The 18,746-nt window shown below is 34.8% G+C and overlaps 2 protein-coding genes across 2 annotated transcripts; one reads left to right on the top strand and one right to left on the bottom strand.

Annotated features, from left to right (window-relative positions):
* Positions 1–2,178: 2,178 nt before the first annotated feature.
* On the bottom strand, positions 2,179–8,764 carry LOC116146643 (probable potassium transporter 13). The gene is given in 13 exon segments (XM_031432061.1): positions 2,179–2,394; positions 2,491–2,964; positions 3,044–3,566; positions 3,669–3,921; positions 4,262–4,367; positions 4,544–4,634; positions 4,737–4,800; positions 4,802–5,000; positions 5,251–5,299; positions 5,419–5,667; positions 6,805–7,036; positions 7,567–7,598; positions 8,605–8,764. Coding segments are annotated over 12 exon segments (2,379 nt in total). The 3' UTR covers positions 2,179–2,394; positions 2,491–2,543.
* A 3,315-nt stretch (positions 8,765–12,079) lies between these two features.
* LOC116146642 (cell wall / vacuolar inhibitor of fructosidase 2-like) lies at positions 12,080–12,658 on the top strand. Its single transcript, XM_031432060.1, has one exon. It carries the CDS (start codon positions 12,080–12,082, stop codon positions 12,656–12,658), a length of 579 nt encoding a protein of 192 aa, XP_031287920.1.
* The last annotated feature ends 6,088 nt before the right edge of the window (positions 12,659–18,746 follow it).

The following is an 18,746-nucleotide window of genomic DNA, read 5'->3' as shown; positions in this document are numbered from 1 at the left end:
CAAATAAGTCATAAATGTCGAAAATAATCAGTTTATGAGACTTAAACACAAGATCTCTTGATAATTTATCTAAATAACTAAAATCTTGTCATCCAATCACAAGATCGGTGATTGAATATGAGTTTTTATTATATATAGAAACAAATGCATCTACCTAACTTGAGATTTTTGTCAGGGTATCATCTGGTCGCGGTGCATCAATTTCTAGCTAAATAACTAATATTCATGGCATAGCTCAAAAAGTGCATAGGCAAACTCTAGTTAGAGCAAGAGCGTAGCAATTCTCTCATGTAGACTTCTTTAAGGTTTTATTATGTAGATTCGGAGTCAATAACCAAATTTAAACCAGCTAATTGTTGATAATTAATCGCAAGAGTAAAGAAAACAAAAAAAAAAAAAAAAAAAAAACAGAAGAAAATTTTATATATTATTACTGATATGCAAAAATACATTAACTGTGCATAAATATGTAAGTACAGAAACCGATGAAAGAAAAGGAAGAAGGCTCATCATCTTCTTCATAAAAATTAAACTTGAAGAAAACTTATCAGAAACCATAAAAGGAAGCATTAGAAGCAAGATGAGCAGAAGGGTTATCTTGAAACTGCAGACAGACCCAGTTGGTTGCCTTTTCTTCACAGAGAAAAGCTGTTAACTCCTGGAAATTATCATGATTCCTCATGGCCGTTTCTGAGAGAATGAAGATGTGAAAGGAAGCGAAAATAAGAAGAGAAAGAGCATAAACAACTTTTGATGCATTAAAGAATATGTAATATGCTACCAGGGACGGACAATACATCACGCTTCAGAGAGAATTCTGAAAAGGGATGGAGAGACAAGCTGCTGAAGTTGTTGCAGTTAGCTTTCTGGTTTCCTGCTGATTAATTTATATGCTCAGGATTTTACATACTTCGGGTAAGAGAATAAATGCATGAGGCCCTTCTGTTAAAAGGACTTCCAGATGGCACTGCATTAATTTAAAGACTGATATCAATGACAATGCTCACACATTTTTAGCAATTTGTTTGTTATAAATATATGATAAAAAAAAATGGTGTTTGTTATATAGTATTAGTCAATTTAGTCTGATCAATAATTCTCAGGTGTGGACCTAAAATTCGGATTTAACCTTTGGTCTTATGTTCTTGTTATTGAAAGATAAAATCTCATATCTATTGGCAAGTTTTATTTTAGTATCAATCAGGTTGAAAATTCTCAAACGTGTCTGATTTAATGTAAGAAATTTTTAAATAATTAATTACAAGATAGCATTCATTTTGCATATTAGATATGACTCTTTTGAGTGAAAATTATAAGTTTGAAATTAATAATAAAAATAAAATCATATCATATAAAGAGACACAATATTTACGTGGTTTGACATAATCCGTTTATATCTACGATTGAGAGAAATCCACTATAATTTTATGAACACAAGTACACAATACTCATGGTGTTTAATAACCCTTTAAATCAAATACACTGTTTTCTCACATTCTCTCATAACATTGAATTGTTTCTCACCTATATGACATTATATTAAATAGTTTTTCTAATGACATAAAATTTTACACGGAAATAAATAAGAAAATGAGTCAAAATATCCTAATAATAACAACCACTCCCTTATAATATTCTAAATTTTATTACCAATCTCATATTTAGATAAACTAGATGTTAATTCTGAAATGACCAAAAACAAAGGAAATTAACAAATATAGTTGAGCAATTTAATTAAAAATTTGTTCTAAATATATAAATTAGTTACGAATATGAAAGGGCAACAGCAAGCCACATCATGGTGTACTAAAATCGGTGATGATAAATATTGTTGGTTATTATTTTATTAAAGGGGCAGTTGAGAGTTGAAATCTCATCGTATATTTATTGTATATTAAATTACAAGTTGGAATTCTTCAGGAAGGAAATGATGTGACTTCAATCTCATCCTCATTGGCGAATAACACAATGTACATCTTAATTAACACCATGCCACTTGGATTAATTCGATAAATATATATAATTGAAATGTGTCACAATTCAAGCCTCTTCTATGGTTGCTTGAGTCTAGCACGAATAATTTTAAGAGAATTGAATCAGCTCTTAAAGTTTCCGAAATTAGGAGTTAACGGTTATTGACCTAATTGTCTTCTTGCCGTTAAAAGAAGCTTATGTCAATAAAACTTAAAAAGCATGCCAAAAAGAAGGGCCATGACCAGAAATTCAAGCTAACTTGACAGCAGACAGCAAATTTATTGACCAAATCAAAAGAAAGTAAATGCAACAAACACCTACATTTTGATTAGCTGAATGAGGGAATCTTTAGATTTTCCATCAGGAATTTGAATGCTCAGGGCCCAAGTCCAGCAAGCTCCTTATTCTGAATTATGCTTTAGTATTTCATGCATAATAAACTTAACAAAATTGCACAGTAATGGCATTACTGGAGCAGATTATATGCGTAAATTACTGTGCTCTTTCCGTATGTGTTTACAGAATCTAATTGCTATGCCAGAATCAACTTATTTGCCCTGGTGATGAAGTTAAACATGATAGACCATCCCTACTTCAATCAGTGAAGTGTGTGGGATCCCGAGTGTGATTGCCGGACGGCAGCAGTTCCGTCTAAGTAATCCATAGAGAACATTGATGGCAAACTTCTTTGCAAGAGATGAGGTCTCACTTGCCAAAACATGAGTATTGCCTGTCATGTAAGCCACACCAGCTTCTTTGGCCTCCATAAGCTCCATTACCTCCTTATCATGTGATCCCAAAACCTGAAACACCACTTTTTTCCTTCCTCCAGTTTCGCCACCACTGGCCTTATTTCTTGTTGCCAATGCATCTGTTATATGAATTGGTGATTGCACTTCGCCATTACTCTCGTGTTTCAGGAAATGCATCAGCTTCTCAATCAGCAGAATCTCAAACTCATTACTGTCCCTCAAATCCTTGTACCCGTACCTAACCATAGTAACACATTAGATACTGAAGAATTACAAATAAATGAGCATTAATTAGAACTCAAAGATATGAAAATTACCTCACAATGCATTGGAATAAACAGAATTCTGGTGGGGCAATCCTGCTAACAAGGAATTGTTCAGAAGCCGGAACTTTAGGGACCATCACATACTGAAAGGTCACAAAGATAAGAATCTTATGAAATGCCAGAAAGTTCGTGACAAAATGTGCAAATGTTGGTGGGACGCCAGAGGTGACATTGGAGTAAACCAGGCCAATTCCTGGAACTCTTGAAACTCCTAGACTTGGTCCAAGGCTCACAAGGCAAGCTATGCTTATTTTGTTCTGCAGCTCAAATGCAAGTTTTTCTGAAGTCCCATAGTGCCAGCTGAGCATCAGTGTCAAAAGTGCAAGCGAGATAAGAAGGGGAAGCCAGCCTCCTCGGTGTACTTTAGCCAGGGAAGCAGAGAAATAGAGCAGCTCTAAGGATCCAAAACTCATTACAAACAGAAATGCAATAAAAATGTTTCGCTTCCAAACAGCGCAAATGATTAGAAACATCAGGCAGGTTGTTAAGAACATCACTGTAATTGCAGCAAGGCCTATATAACACAACGACAAAATCAAGAAACTCAATAAAAGCACAGACATATGACAAAACAATGGATAAAAAGGCATAAAGAACAAGTCTGGGAAACACAAACCATACGCGTTGCCAATCATATCAGTGTCTCTAAATCCAATAACAACAGCAAGACACAAAACCATTAACATCCAGTTCACTTCTGGTATGTATATCTGTCCATGTATTTGATTCAATGTGTGTACTATCTTTACTCGTGGAAAACAACTCAGTGCCCTACATCGACTGATAATAGAGAAAGTAGTTGAAATTATTGCTTGACTAGCCACTGCCGTTGCAAGAGGGGCAACAATAAACACAGGCCAAAATGCCAACTCAGAAAGGCAAGGAAAAATATAAAATAAGGGAAGAGTAATGAAAGAGACATGAGATCAAGCTGAAAATTATAGCGTAAAGATTTAAAAGGCTCAAACAAAACAAAAAGCAAATATGCCTTTATATTGTTGTCACAAATGATATTGATTTCTCCAAACAAAACAACTACTGTCTTACAATGTTTTGAATACCATTTCAGTGGAAATAGCATCCTTTCTTAAAGTTGAATTGTAAACTGAGACTGCTGATCAATACTCTCAAGAACATGTAGCATCAAACTTCTACCAAAAAAGCAGCTGTTGGTTCCCACTATGGTTCATTGAGATGTATAACTCAAACCTTACCTGGGATGGTCGAGTAAAAACTTCTCCGAAGGTCCATTTTGTGCTGGGAGAGGTAAGCAGCTTCACCCATATATGCCAAAACTAGGCAAGGGTAAACAAACCTGTAAATGCAATCTGCCATATGATAACAAAGACCTTTCGGAAAAAAGGCTAGAAACACATAGTTGCTATTGTTGTAATGCGTCAAAACAATGTTCCAAGAATGTCTTGTCTAACAGGCAGAGTCAAAAATTGAAGCAAGGATCATTTGAAAACAGCAATTAAGACTTCAATGAACATAAAAAAAGCATCAAAAACTAAAGATAAGAAATATACCCTGATAGAAACCTGGGAGAAATGGCCGAGATCAGCAAACATAGCTTCTGCACCTAATATAAAGCATAAAAACTTTTCAGCATAACCGGTGGAGAACCTTGCTGCAATACCATAGTTAACTGTTCACTTTTCAAATGAAACAAGTTGCTACCAACCTGCAATACAAAGAACAATGCCTCCCAGGGAATGCCATCCATCTTTTCCTGCCTTCTTGTCAAATGTTATAAATATAGTGTGGTGACACAGCAAAAATAACACCAGGGTTCCAGTGAAATATGTTGTAAATGCCAACTCCAATAATGCATAGCAGCCAAGCTACCAAGATTGGAGCAAAAAGAAATCCAACTCTATGTGTCCCATAGTGCTGAAGAGCGAAAAGCCCCAACAAGATGATGCAGGCAATGAACAGAATATAATTTGGCATGTATGAACATTATATAAGAAGGAAAAACATCGCAAAAATAACATTGAATTTGCTTAAAGGAGCTGTAATATAGTGTTAACCTACTAAATACCCGCTTCAGCAGTGCTCAAAATTCATGAATTAGAACAATGCAAAAGGAATATTGGTATTGTAAACCTCTTTTTTAGGATCCAAGCCAAGAAGACATGGGTAATAAAAATAAAAATACAATACAATAAAGCAAATAGTAAAACATGTACTTACTTTCATGCAAAGCAGGAACTTTGATTTGGATTCCATGGACTGCAGAAAGGACTGCAATGTAGAAAATTGTGAACTAAATTGGAAACATGAAAGAAAAATACAGCCACAGATGCAAAAGATACTAAAACTATGTCAATAAACAGCCAGAATGATTTACTTAGAACACATACCGGTCATTGTTGGAGTCAAAATACCATCACCAATAACCATACTAGTCCCAAGAACAACAACAAGCAGCAATACAATACAAGAACTATGATGTTTCTCAAAGAACTCTGTAATAAGTACACTAGTTTTCATCTCTTTTGTTGACATATCCATGTGGTAAGATGATATACGCTCATGGGAAACATTGTAGATTCACAAAAGGCCCATCTTCGAGTGTCGACACAGTAATGAATACAAAGCAAATGTTCCACCTGCATAAGATTAGCTATCTTATAATCAACAAAACTCAACCAGTAATTTGATACATAAACATGTTTGATATGAACATATGGATTGATTTAGCACCTTCGCCATTGTCATCTGCTCCTAATACAAATATAACATACTTGCAAAGAGGGATGAGAGTTAAAGTCCAGAAGATCAGTGAAAGAACTCCAAGAATCTCATGGTCATCTTGATTCACGCGCAAACTCCTTGAGAATATGCTTTTATAGACATAAAGAGGGGAAGTGCGAAAATCCCCATAAACAACACCAAAACTTTGGTAGGCAAGGCATAGAGTAGTCCTGTGGAATTTCTGTCAATAACGCAAACAAAATATAAATTCACAGCATACCCAAATGATTAAAAGGTAACTGAATTCTTATAGAAACTACTGGCAAGAGTATAGAACCATTTCAGCAAAAGGGCTATGAGGAATTTAAGAGGAAGTATCGCAAAGGATTAAAGCATGCATGATTTATTCATCTATCATGAGCAAAATACTTAGAATTTAAAGCAAAATTGCACAATTTAAGAGAAATTTTAAACATGCTGGTTAAAATTTGGACTGAAATGCATTGAATGATCAGTATTTTGAAGTTAAACATAATCTTTCGAAATAAAAATTCTGAAAAACAAAACAGAACACGAATGATCATATTATTTAGAAAAGTCACCCCCTTTTTGTGTTAATGCAATAAATTAAAAACACAGGCAATATACATCTCTGTACTTTCTTTTCATTTCTTTCATTTTCTTTTTCATTTAACCAGGAAACAAACAGAGATGACAAAAAATAAAGAACCAATGAACAGAGATATTCACCAGGCGAGATACCCTCTTGGCTAAATGAGATTCTGGATCCAAGTTGACCATAATTCAGATTCTAAAACAGAGTTTTTGAATAACATCAACTTCTGTTCGGAAAAAAACAGAGACTCTTGTTGAGAAAATTTGTGTTTTTCTTTTATTACTTGTTCAAAAGCTGAAAGAAAAAGTTGAAAAGCCTAGTGAATTGGAAGGAATGAACGAACTAAATCTTGAACTATGATTCTGTTTCAAAGAAGAAGACGTTTCTTTGTAAAGCCATTAATGGCCTCTTCACANCATATGGATTGATTTAGCACCTTCGCCATTGTCATCTGCTCCTAATACAAATATAACATACTTGCAAAGAGGGATGAGAGTTAAAGTCCAGAAGATCAGTGAAAGAACTCCAAGAATCTCATGGTCATCTTGATTCAGGCGCAAACTCCTTGAGAATATGCTTTTATAGACATACAGAGGGGAAGTGCTTAAATCCCCATAAACAACACCAAAACTTTGGTAGGCAAGGCATAGAGTAGTCCTGTGGAATTTCTGTCAATAACGCAAACAAAATATAAATTCACAGCATACCCAAATGATTAAAAGGTAACTGAATTCTTATAGAAACTACTGGCAAGAGTATAGAACCATTTCAGCAAAAGGGCTATGAGGAATTTAAGAGAAAGTATCACAAAGGATTAAAGCATGCATGATTTATTCATCTATCATGAGCAAAATATTTAGAATTTAAAGCAAAATTCTTAGAATTTAAAGCAAAATTGCACAATTTAAGAGAAATTTTAAACATGCCGGTTAAAATTTGGACTGAAATGCATTGAATGATCAGTATTTTGACGTTAAACATAATCTTTCGAAATAAAAATTCTGAAAATCAAAACAGAACATGAATGATCAAATTATTTAGAAAAGTCACCCCCTTTTTGTGTTAATGAAATAAATTAAAAACACAGGCAATATACATCTCTGAACTTTCTTTTCATCTCTTTCATTTTCTTTTTCATTTAACCAGGAAACAAACAGAGATGACAAAAAATAAAGAACCAATGAACAGAGATACTCACCAGGCGAGATACCCACTTGGCTAAATGAGATTCTGGATCCAAGTTGACCATAATTCAGATTCTAAAACAGAGTTTTTGAATAACATCAACTTCTGTTCGGAAAAAAACAGAGACTCTTGTTGAGAAAATTTGTGTTTTTCTTTTATTACTTGTTCAAAAGCTGAAAGAAAAAGTTGAAAAGCCTAGTGAATTGGAAGGAATGAACGAACTAAATCTTGAACTATGATTCTGTTTCAAAGAAGAAGATGTTTCTTTGTAAAGCCATTAATGGCCTCTTCACAGAATCATAGTTGTAAAGACAGAGGAAGAGAGTAGTTACAAATAAGAACTTATTGGTTTGGAGGGCAGTTAAAGCAGAAATTTGAAAGTGTCCATGTGAAACCAAAAGCACTTTTCGTTTAAAAAGCGCTTCTACTGCACTTAATAAAGGAAAAAAAAATTCCCCACAAATTCCTTTATATAGTATTAAAGTGTTCTCAATACGTTACAACTTTTTTTTTTTGTAACCAGTATTGGGTGACCAAGTGATTGAACAAAATACACGTAAAAGAACGTGAGTTCGAGTCAACCAAGTCCCTAATAGAGACTGACTGAAGGGTATGCCCCATCGTTGTTCTTTGTCCACCCTTTTTTTTTTTTTCTGTACGATATGATGGTTACTAGGGTGCGATTGTTTTTCAATTTTTTCCCTATCCTATTTAAAATCAACAATGTTACAGATTCTGAGGTTTTTATATCGAAATTTTGTGCCAATCTACATATCTCCTGACTTACATTTAACGTTATTAATTTTTTTTTTAAATATAAAAATTTAAAAAAAAACCTAGAATGGACGGACGTCCAATCCAAATAGACGTCTGTCCATTATATAAAGACGACCGTCCATATATAATAAAAGCCCGTCCATAAGGAATGTACGGGCGTCCATTACATATTAGTTTTTTTAATAAAACTAAAACGCAATTGGAAAGAGCGGAGAGAAGTTTTACTGCCAATAGGTATCAAGATTATCATCACGAAGAGAGGAGATGCTATTGCCTGGCTTGCAAGAGCTAACACTCCAAGCAGCTTTCTTGCCTATTTCTCTGAGGTTATCATCTACTAATAAGTGTTGATTTCCTCCTGTGATTTTCCCTTCTTCTTCTGATTCTTCTGATTCTTCTGATCCATTAACTGCTAAAAAGACATGGAAGGCCATGAAGAAGAGGAAGTGGCGTCAAAAAAGCACATGGGTTGTGGGAAAGCGTGAAAGACATTTTTTTTTTTTTTTTTATACTTTGTGTTGTTTGGTTTTAGCATTTTTGGCTTCCTGTCAGATAAAAGGAGCTCCACCTATTTCGGTGTAATTTTTTCGATGGATATAACATTTTTTATTTAAAATACACATTTGTTTCCTTATTCTAAAAATACTATTATATTTAATTCAATTTTTTTAACCTTCTAGGTTTGTTAATTTAACTAAACACCCAAAAAAAATTTAAAATTTGACAAAAACACCCCCATCAACCCACATTTGCCAGATTCTGGCCACCACCGCTGGAAGGTGGCCAGAATCTGGTATAATAGCGCATTACCGGCTGGATCTGGCCAGTAGTACGCCGATCTATGCCAAGTATCTGGTCGTTGACGGTCAGATCTTTGGCCATAGCTAGTAGTCAACATCGGCCAAGATATGGCCATCGTTGATGACCAAACGCGACCAAATCTAGCTGTCAATGGCCAAATCTAGCCGTAGATCTAGCCTTTTCCAACTAGATCCATTATGGATCTGGCTAGAAAAGGCCATATCGGCGCACGACCGGCCAGATCTAACAGTTCGTGTGTCGATGCGATGACTCCGACCACCCTTCGACGATGGTGGCCGACTGCCAGTATTTAATGGGTGGTACCTCGTAATAACCACTAAATTTTACTTTTTTCAAAATATTATTCTAAAAAGTATCAGAATAATGAACCAAACGCACCCTAAACTATGATACATTATTTAATATTAGGGGCGCATCCATCCAACTTTTGGGTGGGCTCAATATATTTTTTTTAAAATACTAATATATATAATTTTTGGATTTTGGCCCACCCAAAAAAAAATTTCTAGATCCGTTACTGTTTAATATAATTGTAAATTAGAATAAAAAAACCTAATTTTGTTTGCAAAATGTATTATAGGTATTCGGGTATTGTTCACTTTAATGGTGAGAAACTCTTAAAATTGGTTTATAGATTAGTTGGAATTAAGGGATTTTCTAATTTAGGTGTAAAATTGAAGACCTTTTATCTAATAATTTAAGCCTTTAAATTAAATGATTCCGTACATGATTTCAGAATTGAATATGTCAAATAAATCCTGAATTTTGTAGTTTAATTTCCCTTGGTCTAGTAACTTCAGACTTCTAATGGCGGCACTTACAATTAAGTACATTAAAAGGATACACTTTGGACTATAAGGAAGGAATCAAACGTATATGATAAGAATAATACTAATATGATGAAAATCCCTCGTGGTGGATTTGCCTAAGATATTTCATTTACTTTATAAGTTTTATAGTCTTCCAACATGTATAGACTGTCCTATTCTTCTGTATTAATCGAAAATTACAGTACATATTGGAAGAAAAATTATAGTATATTTATTTCATTTCTCATTTATTATCTTAATCTATATACATACAAAGGAAATAGGGTTCTCGATAGGATTAGTACATTGAATCCCTTAGTATATTATAGAATAATTATTGGAATATCCCAAGTACAAACATTAACATGAGAGACTTATTATAAAAAGATTCTAACACGACAATTAGTTTGACGTTTTTGTCTTTATTCTAAAGAAAGAAAATTATTAGTCAATTTTACTACTTAAAGATTAACAAAAACCAAACTTTTACGCATGCAGCCAATAGGAAAAAACCATTCCACGTTAGGGAATTTTATATTTAAAACTTAAAATAATAACAGAAACCCTAAGCTCAAACTCTTTTATCTTTCTTTCCCACCTCACCGCCCTAAAATCATCCACCCCCAATTTTCTTGAATGCCCAAGCAGAGTAAAAATCAAATAGCAATTAACTTACATCCTTTATTTTGTTATATTGTTGTTATTTGGGATAATGGGTTATGTTTTGTGTATTGAATTGTTTGGGAAATTAATGGGACCGAAGAAGGGGTGGTGAAAACGGGAGTCCTTTGGTGGCCAGATCTGCGTTGATTTCGGCCGAATCGCACGCACTGGGTGCAATTCCGACTGATTCGAACCTGGCAGGCCTAGATTACTGCCCATTTTCGTTTGTCGACACAATACCGAGTCAGATCTGGTGCCACGCGGATTCACCAGCGAAAAGCGAGCTTAGCCGTTGTGAAAAGCTTGCTGAAACCAGCTTTTCACGATGGCTTTGCTTCATACTTTGGCCGTTGAAAATTTCCACAAGAACCACCAAATACAGCCATCACCACCGCCACAAATTTCAAACACTTCCAACCCAAATCAATAATCCATTAAACAATTTAATCACACAACACAAAACACAAATTACATACTATCAATCAATCATGAAACAATAAAAAACCGAGAAGAAAAAAGCTTTCAAATTCTCCATGTGATGATCTCTTGGTTTGCGCAAGGCTCAAAGGCTTTTGTTCGTCTCCATTCTTTAAGTCTCCAGTGGCTTGTTCTCCAAACTTTGAATGTCAAAAACCATTAAAAATAAGACAATACAACCCAATTTCCAGAATTCACAAATAAACATCAGTGGGGTGGGGAAGAAAGATAGAAGGGTTTAGGCAAATTTTTTTTTTTTTTTTTTTAATAAACTGAATTTACCATTCAATCATTTTTAGTTAAAGTTAACAACAGTTCTAAAGGATCCTTAAATTAATTACGCCAAACCTTGGGTGGGAATTTGTCATTTTCTTTTTAAAGCGGCAGTATTGACTTAATTATTTGGTAGGTGGTGAAAGAAGTAATTACCCATGTTAAAATGTTTAATTAAACCCTCTTAATTAATTTCTCCACGGTTTGATGACTAAATTCTTGCTTATTCATATACTAATTAAACTCTCCTTTTTCCCCCTTGTTGAGGTTGAGACAACATTATAGGAAATCCTGAAAGGAGGAAGGTTTCATGGATTAAACTTAGGTCATCTGCCAAACTGTGGTCTGAAATTTGGCGATTCATAGCTTAAGTGCGCATGACCAGTAATTCTGTCACTGTTTGATAATTTTATTATAGTATTCAGCTGGCACATACTTGTACAATATTGAGTTTGAACTATGCATGCAAGGGCCTCCTTGGGAGAATAAAGAAACTGAACAGAACGCAAACATTTGTTGTAGATTAACTTAATTAGGTATTGAGCAGAAGAGCATCTACTTGTTTTTCATGAAAAGGACAAAAAAGAAAACAATGTAACTGCAGTTATATGCATTGCCCAATCATAATACTCATCACTAAACAAGCGTTACTCAAATTTCACACTATATAATATGCCAAAACAAAGCAACAACCTAGCTGCAGCCATGGCCATTGTCCTCAATCTCCGTTATCTTCTTCTTCTTCTTCTTACTCTTTCTCCAACCTTCTTTCTCCACCCTCAGAATCTCGCCAATGCAGACGACGCATTGATCGAGCAACAATGTCGACAAACTGACGCCCCGGAAACATGCCTTCAGTGCATAAAATCCGACCCAGAAGCAACCAAGAAAGCCGACAAACCTGAAACTATCGCCACCATGCTCGTGGCTTGTCTAAGTGACGACGCAGAGATCTTGAAAGGCAACATGTCAACACTGGCTTCTTCTGTGTCAGAAGACAAGAATTTTAAGGGCACTTGTGAGGATTGCAGCAAGTGTTACCATCAAGCGAAGACGAAGTTAACATCGGCAATGGATGAACTGAAGAAAGGCGATTATGATGAGGCTAATCACATCGTCGTCTCGGCTCTTATTAACAGTCGAATGGTTTCTTGTGGTTTGAAAATTCAAAGCTATAAATCGAAAGTTCCTGATGATGTTCTTAATAAGATGAGGATTTATGCACAGCTCTCTGGTGTAGCTATGAATATCATTGATCGACTCTCTCATGAGAAAGAACCCTGATGTATAAATTAATGTACTTCCATTTTGAACAATAATGAAATTTATGAGAGAAATAAGATTAGTTTAACTGATGAAATATATATATATATATATATATATATATTGCTCCTGATTTATGTATGTTTCTATCCTTTTCCCTATATTTTTCAATTGATCAGAAATTTTTTGATTAATATTATATAAAAATTGAAAAAAATAAATATGAATGTTCACAAGAGAGATAAAGTAATGTCATTATCTGAAAATTGCTTTACACTAACACATAGGCCCGACATCGGGACCTAGTGTCGATGCACTTACAATACACAAACACCATTCTAGCGTTAGCATATAAATCTAATATGGTGGCGTTGCCAATTCGTTGGGGTAGTGATATTCCTCTTAAGCAGGCAGATTGTGTAGAGAAACACCATCGAAATATTGGCTTGTCTATCATGAATGTCGACGCCATGGATTATGCGTCGGAGTTCTGAGCGTATACCAACGACCGTTCGTCTTGTCAGGGAAGAATAATATATAATGAATGTTATAATGTAGATGCCCATATAATCTTAGTAGAGAACATTTACAGATTATATTTTGCATCAAATTATCTTCAAGAATAAGAATATCAATTCTTGGTTAATTCTTCAATTAATAATTCCCAAGTAAATTATCTTTTAAAAATTAGAATAATCGATTGAATGGCTCTAATTTATATGCTTGGCGATAATATGTCTAAAAGAGAATTGATTCTATCAAATGCTAATTATGGTTATATTTTGCCTGTGAAAATAAAAGAGATGGGAAAAGGATCAATGAGAAGATAAATAACTTAAAAACAAAAACAAAAATGGAAAAGAAGTAAGGTAATTTATAACAAAGTTTTCGTGTTGTTGATTCATAGTCGCAACGCCCCTTCCCCTATGCCGTCTATCGGTACTAATGTAGTAGGATTGATCTGTAATACAAAATTCATAGATATAACCTTTCATTTAATACTGGAATTGATAATTGAATAAAAGGAATTGTTTTATCTTGAAACTTCAAGTTTAACATATATTTTAATAAATTTAAGCTTTTTTTATATATATAAAAATTAAACTATATTAAATTTCAAACTTCATTTATTATCTTAATTAATATAAATTAAATACTTTTTAATTATTATTTTATTATATATTTTCTGTCACAGGGTTTCACTTTCTTTTTCATTATAAATAAATAAAATTTCTGTAAATAAAACTAACTATTAAAACAGCATCTCAAGTTTGGTCTGTTACGGTGGTTTCACTTTCCTTTTCATTATAAATAAATAATTTTTTTGTCAATAAAGCTACCTAACTCCTACCAAGGGGGCATTTTATTAAAAGACCAAATCAAGTTCAAATTTAATTAAAAGGTTATGTAGTTTTAAAGTGTTAAGTAAATAGCCTTATTATTAATTAATGTTAATTAAACATGATTAGTGGTTAATTAGGATTAATGAAGTATTGTGTAATCTTTTAAAAATTATAATATGTCCCCAAAAAAACCGAAATTCTTGCAAACAAACCCAAACACCTTCTTCTTCTTCCTCCCGCCATTAACGCACCTCCCCTGGTTGTTGTTTCTTCTAAGCTTCGTCTACATCTTCTTCTTTCTCTCCATCTTCTTCTTCGTCTACATCTTCTTCTTCCTCCTTCCTCTACATCTTCTTCTTCCTCCACCATTAACACTTTCTTCTTCTTTCGCCATTAACATCTTCTCCGCCAAAGATCCCCCTCCTCCTCCTCCTCCTGACATTTCGTCCAGGTATGTGTATCTCCTCTTTGCATTTTAAATTTTGATTTACAAAGATTTAATGATGGTTTGGGTTTGGGTTATGATTTTGATTTAGTTCTTTAGGTTGTTGGGTTGTGTTTGATGTAATGCAAGTTTAAAAGAGTGAAATTTGTTGAATATTTTCTTGCATTGTGGGTAGCTAGGGGTGGTAGCACCGATTGTAGATGAAGATGACTGAAAAATATATTTTTGATATAATGGATTGCTTAAGCGATCTTGTATATCACTTAAGCGATCTGGTATGTCTAGTTTAATGCAGCAGATGGCAGATCGCTTGATCGCTTAAGCGATCTGCTATAAGTCTGGTATATGGTAGCAGATCACTTAAGCGATCAAGTATATGGCATAAGATCACTTAAGCAATCAGACTTATTTATACTAGATCACTTAAGCGATATACTTGATCACTTAAGCGATCCAGTAGGCGATATACCAAATCACTTAAGCGATACACCACATCGCTTAAGCGACTCCAGAGATGCTTTTTAAAATCTATCAACCCTTAATATATCAGTTAATAATTTTTGTTTTCTTGCATTATAGGTATTTGGCTATTATTAGACATGCGACAAGTGGTTTGGGGTGTTGAATATTTTGGTAAGTGGGTGGAGGAAGAAAGTTGTTGGAAGTGGATTGGGAAGAGCAAACAAGTTAAAGCAATTACTATGAGTACAAAAGTTAGTTTTGATGAGTTGATTAATAAAATCATTAGAAGAGGTGGGTTGAGTTGCTCATGTAGTGATATAGTTGTGAAGTATGTTTTAAGCATAGCTCTTGCAAATTTTAAGGTACCCCTTATTGTATTCATGTCCTATAAAGATGTGAAGTTATTTATGCTTGATGTGGGCGATAATGGTTCGAGGTCGATTTTAATGGTTTCGGTTGTGGATAAAGCTTTGGAAGTTGGTTCAAGAGTAAGTAGTGATTTGGGCGGGGAGAATGCTGGTTTTAATTTTAACTACAAGGGCATTTTTTCCTTTGTTGAAAAATCAAGAGTAGGCGGTGATTTGGGTGGTAAGGAGGACATTGTAGAAGAGGTTGGTCGTGTGGGGCATAATGAAAATGTGGACGAGGAGGACCCCATACATGTTCTCGCAGATGTAGAGATTCCTATAAATACAGATTATGAAAAATGTGTAGTTTGTGAGGAAGAGAACATTATGGCTGTTTATACAGGTTCAGAGGCGGCAATTGCGGGTAGTAGTGAATCAACTCACGTTTTTACTGATGGATCGGACTTGCATGTGGGTCATTTATTTGATAGCAAGAAGGATGTGGTGAGGAAGCTAAAACTTGTTGCTGTGAGAGGTAATTTTGAGTTCATCACCAAAAAGTCTAATTCATTGGTAGTGACGGTTGCATGTCGTAACCGAAAGTGCAAGTGGCGAGTTTATTGTAGATGGTTGGCGGAGTCTTAAAAAATTATTGTTAGCACATATACCTGTGAGCACACATGTGGGTTGGGACATATTTTAAGCGAGCATCAACAAGCCTCAGCTGATGTTATTGGATAATTTGTCAAAAGTCAGTTTGTTGAAGGAAAATGTCCATCTCCTAAGGACATTCAGAGACTTGTGTGTATAGAGTTAGGATGCGCTGTTAGTTACTGAAAATGCTGGAAAGGGAGACAACATGCATAAGATTTTGTGAGAGGCATGCCAGAGCACAGGTATGCAGTATTAGAAGCATATTGTTATATGCTTGAGTTGACAAACCAAGGTAGCAAGACGGCTTTGAAGTGGGACAAGAATATGAGGTTTAAATTTTTTTGTTGCTATAAGGGGTTTTGTAAACATGAGAAAGGTGTTGGCTGTTGATGGTTGTTTTTTTATGGGAAAGTATGGAGGTACATTGTTGGTGGCCATTGCACACGACAACGAGATGACAACGAGAATCACACATATCATATTGCATGGTATGTGGTTAACTCTGAGAATGACAAGTCGTGGACTTGGTTCTTCCAGCAATTACTTACGATAGTGCCTGACAGTGACGAGTTGTGCATAATATCTGATAGATACAACTCTATAAAGAAGGGGATTACCATTATTTACCCTTAAGCGCATCATGGATTATGTATGAGGCACCTTGACAAAACATAAAACAAAAGTTTAAGTGTGTTGGCCTCCTTCAGACATACTACATGGCAGCAAAAGCTTATCGAGTTAATGAGTTTGAGGAGCACTTCCGGCAAATCCGAATCAAGGATGATAGAATTGCTAAGCATCTTGAGCATGATGTTGATTTCGAGCAATAGAGTAGAGCTTACTTTCCTAGAAGAAGGTTTGATGTCATAACCACGAACATAGTCGAGTACATAAATTCGAAGTTGTTAATAGAAAGAGAGTTTTCAATGGTTGTCCTTTTTGATGCAATCAAGAGGACATTGTCACGGTGGTTCCATGAACATCGTACGGAGTCAGATAATTTTACCACAACCCTTATTCCGTCAACTAAAAAATTATTGCAAGAATGTATGGAACTGTTAAATGCACTATTTGCCTATCATCTCAATGCTTAAGAGTTCACTGTGCGCAGCTATGGACCTAAGGCCCTAGTTAACCTTCTTAGTAAAACTTGCAGTTGTAAAGTGCTTGACATTCAACGTTTACCTTGTTCTCATGCATTAGCAACACTAAAACACCAACAAAAGCTAGATTTTGGTTCAAGAATTTACATGGAACTTTGCTCCCCTCTCTATATGGCAAACCACTACATGTTGGCTTATTCGGAAATGATATATCTAGTTCCTCCAGAAGAGCAGTGGGTGGTGCCACCAGAGTTGGTTGACATTATCATCCATCCACCATTCAAGAAGATAGAAAAGGGGAGAAAAAAAGTAAAATGTATTCCATCAGCCTATGAGGTTCCCCGGAGGATGAATAAGTGCTCTATTTGCAAGCGACTTGGCCACAAGAAAAGCAGTTGCCAAAATCGATCACATGCATATCCAGAAAATTAGGTTCGAATCAATCAGATGTAAGAAAGCAAGCAACTCGTTGTAAGATCTACAGATAAGATCAGGTATGAAAGTTAGGCTTAGAGTTTTGTAGTTTATGTGAAATGCATTTCTTATTTGATTGTCTTGAATAATTGGATCAGCTAGTGTTGTTAGGTGTCAAGCTATTGATACTTGGGTTGTGGTGTTATGTATGCTTTGTGGCCAAGGCCAAGGCTGGATAATGTTGGAAGGGGTGTTGTAGAAGAAGACGAAGAGGTTGCTGCTGATGCTGAAGGTGTGCTAGAAAATTGTGGAGGATAGGGAAGTGGCTAAAGAGACTGATGAAGAGGGAGGATGGAGGCTACCGACATGCTTTTATTTTAGGTGTATATATGACATTTATTTGTTGTAATTTAATATAATTGACACATTTCAGATTTGTACAAAAACAATATAGTATTTCTTTCCCTCTTTTGAGTTTGAGTTTATTTAGTATTCTTGTTAAATGTCATTAATGTGTTGATGCAATTAGGTTGTCAAATTCAAGAGAAAAGATGGAATTAAAATGTGTTGGTGATTTTAGTTTGTCAAAATTCAGGAGCTGGAAAAAATAAGTGTTGCCCATGATCGCTTAAACGAATATATATCGCTTAAGCGATGCCCACATCAAGGTACGTAACTTTATTTATGTCCTAATACTCTTAGTTGAATCTTGTTAGAGTTATCTTGGACAAGTGTTAAAGAAATTCTTTAAAATGTTATTAGGGGTAAAATGGTCATTCCACTCATAATTAGATGAAAGAGTGGGGAATGAAAAGAAGTAGAATAACATGGAGAAGATAATAGAAATGAGGGCATTATTGTAATTGACTAAGGGACATAGATGGTATTTTTAGAAAGTGCAAGGGTGAAACTATATATATTATTATGTAGTAATAAGAGTTCAAGAGTTGAAACCCTAGCCACTGCACCCATTGTTCACGCCACCTTCACCCCAAATTCTCTCAAATTTCTTCACTAAATTTCTAAGGAAATTCATAGGATTTTGGCTAGATTTTGATAGATTTTCAATCCTAAGCATTCAAAGGGTTAAGAGGAAGGAGAATTCTACCAAAGAGAGATTATAGTGTTGGAATTGCTCAAATTCAAGGTAAGTAAATCCAACTCTAGCTTTGATTTGATCAATAGTTGTGTAGAGTAGTTTCTTGTATGTGGTATGTGTTTGGATGATGAGAAATATTGATTGAATTGATGTTGAGTGGTATGTAAATCTCATGGCCATGAGAAGTGATTTATTAGTATGTGATGAGTTGATGGAATTTTGGATGAAATATGAAAGGATGG

Source organism: Pistacia vera, unplaced genomic scaffold (genome assembly GCF_008641045.1).
Source record: "Pistacia vera cultivar Batoury unplaced genomic scaffold, PisVer_v2 Contig480, whole genome shotgun sequence".
Taxonomy (NCBI): domain Eukaryota; kingdom Viridiplantae; phylum Streptophyta; class Magnoliopsida; order Sapindales; family Anacardiaceae; genus Pistacia; species Pistacia vera.
The sequence above is the reverse complement of the archived record's forward strand: the minus strand, read 5'-3'. Positions and strand labels throughout refer to the sequence as shown.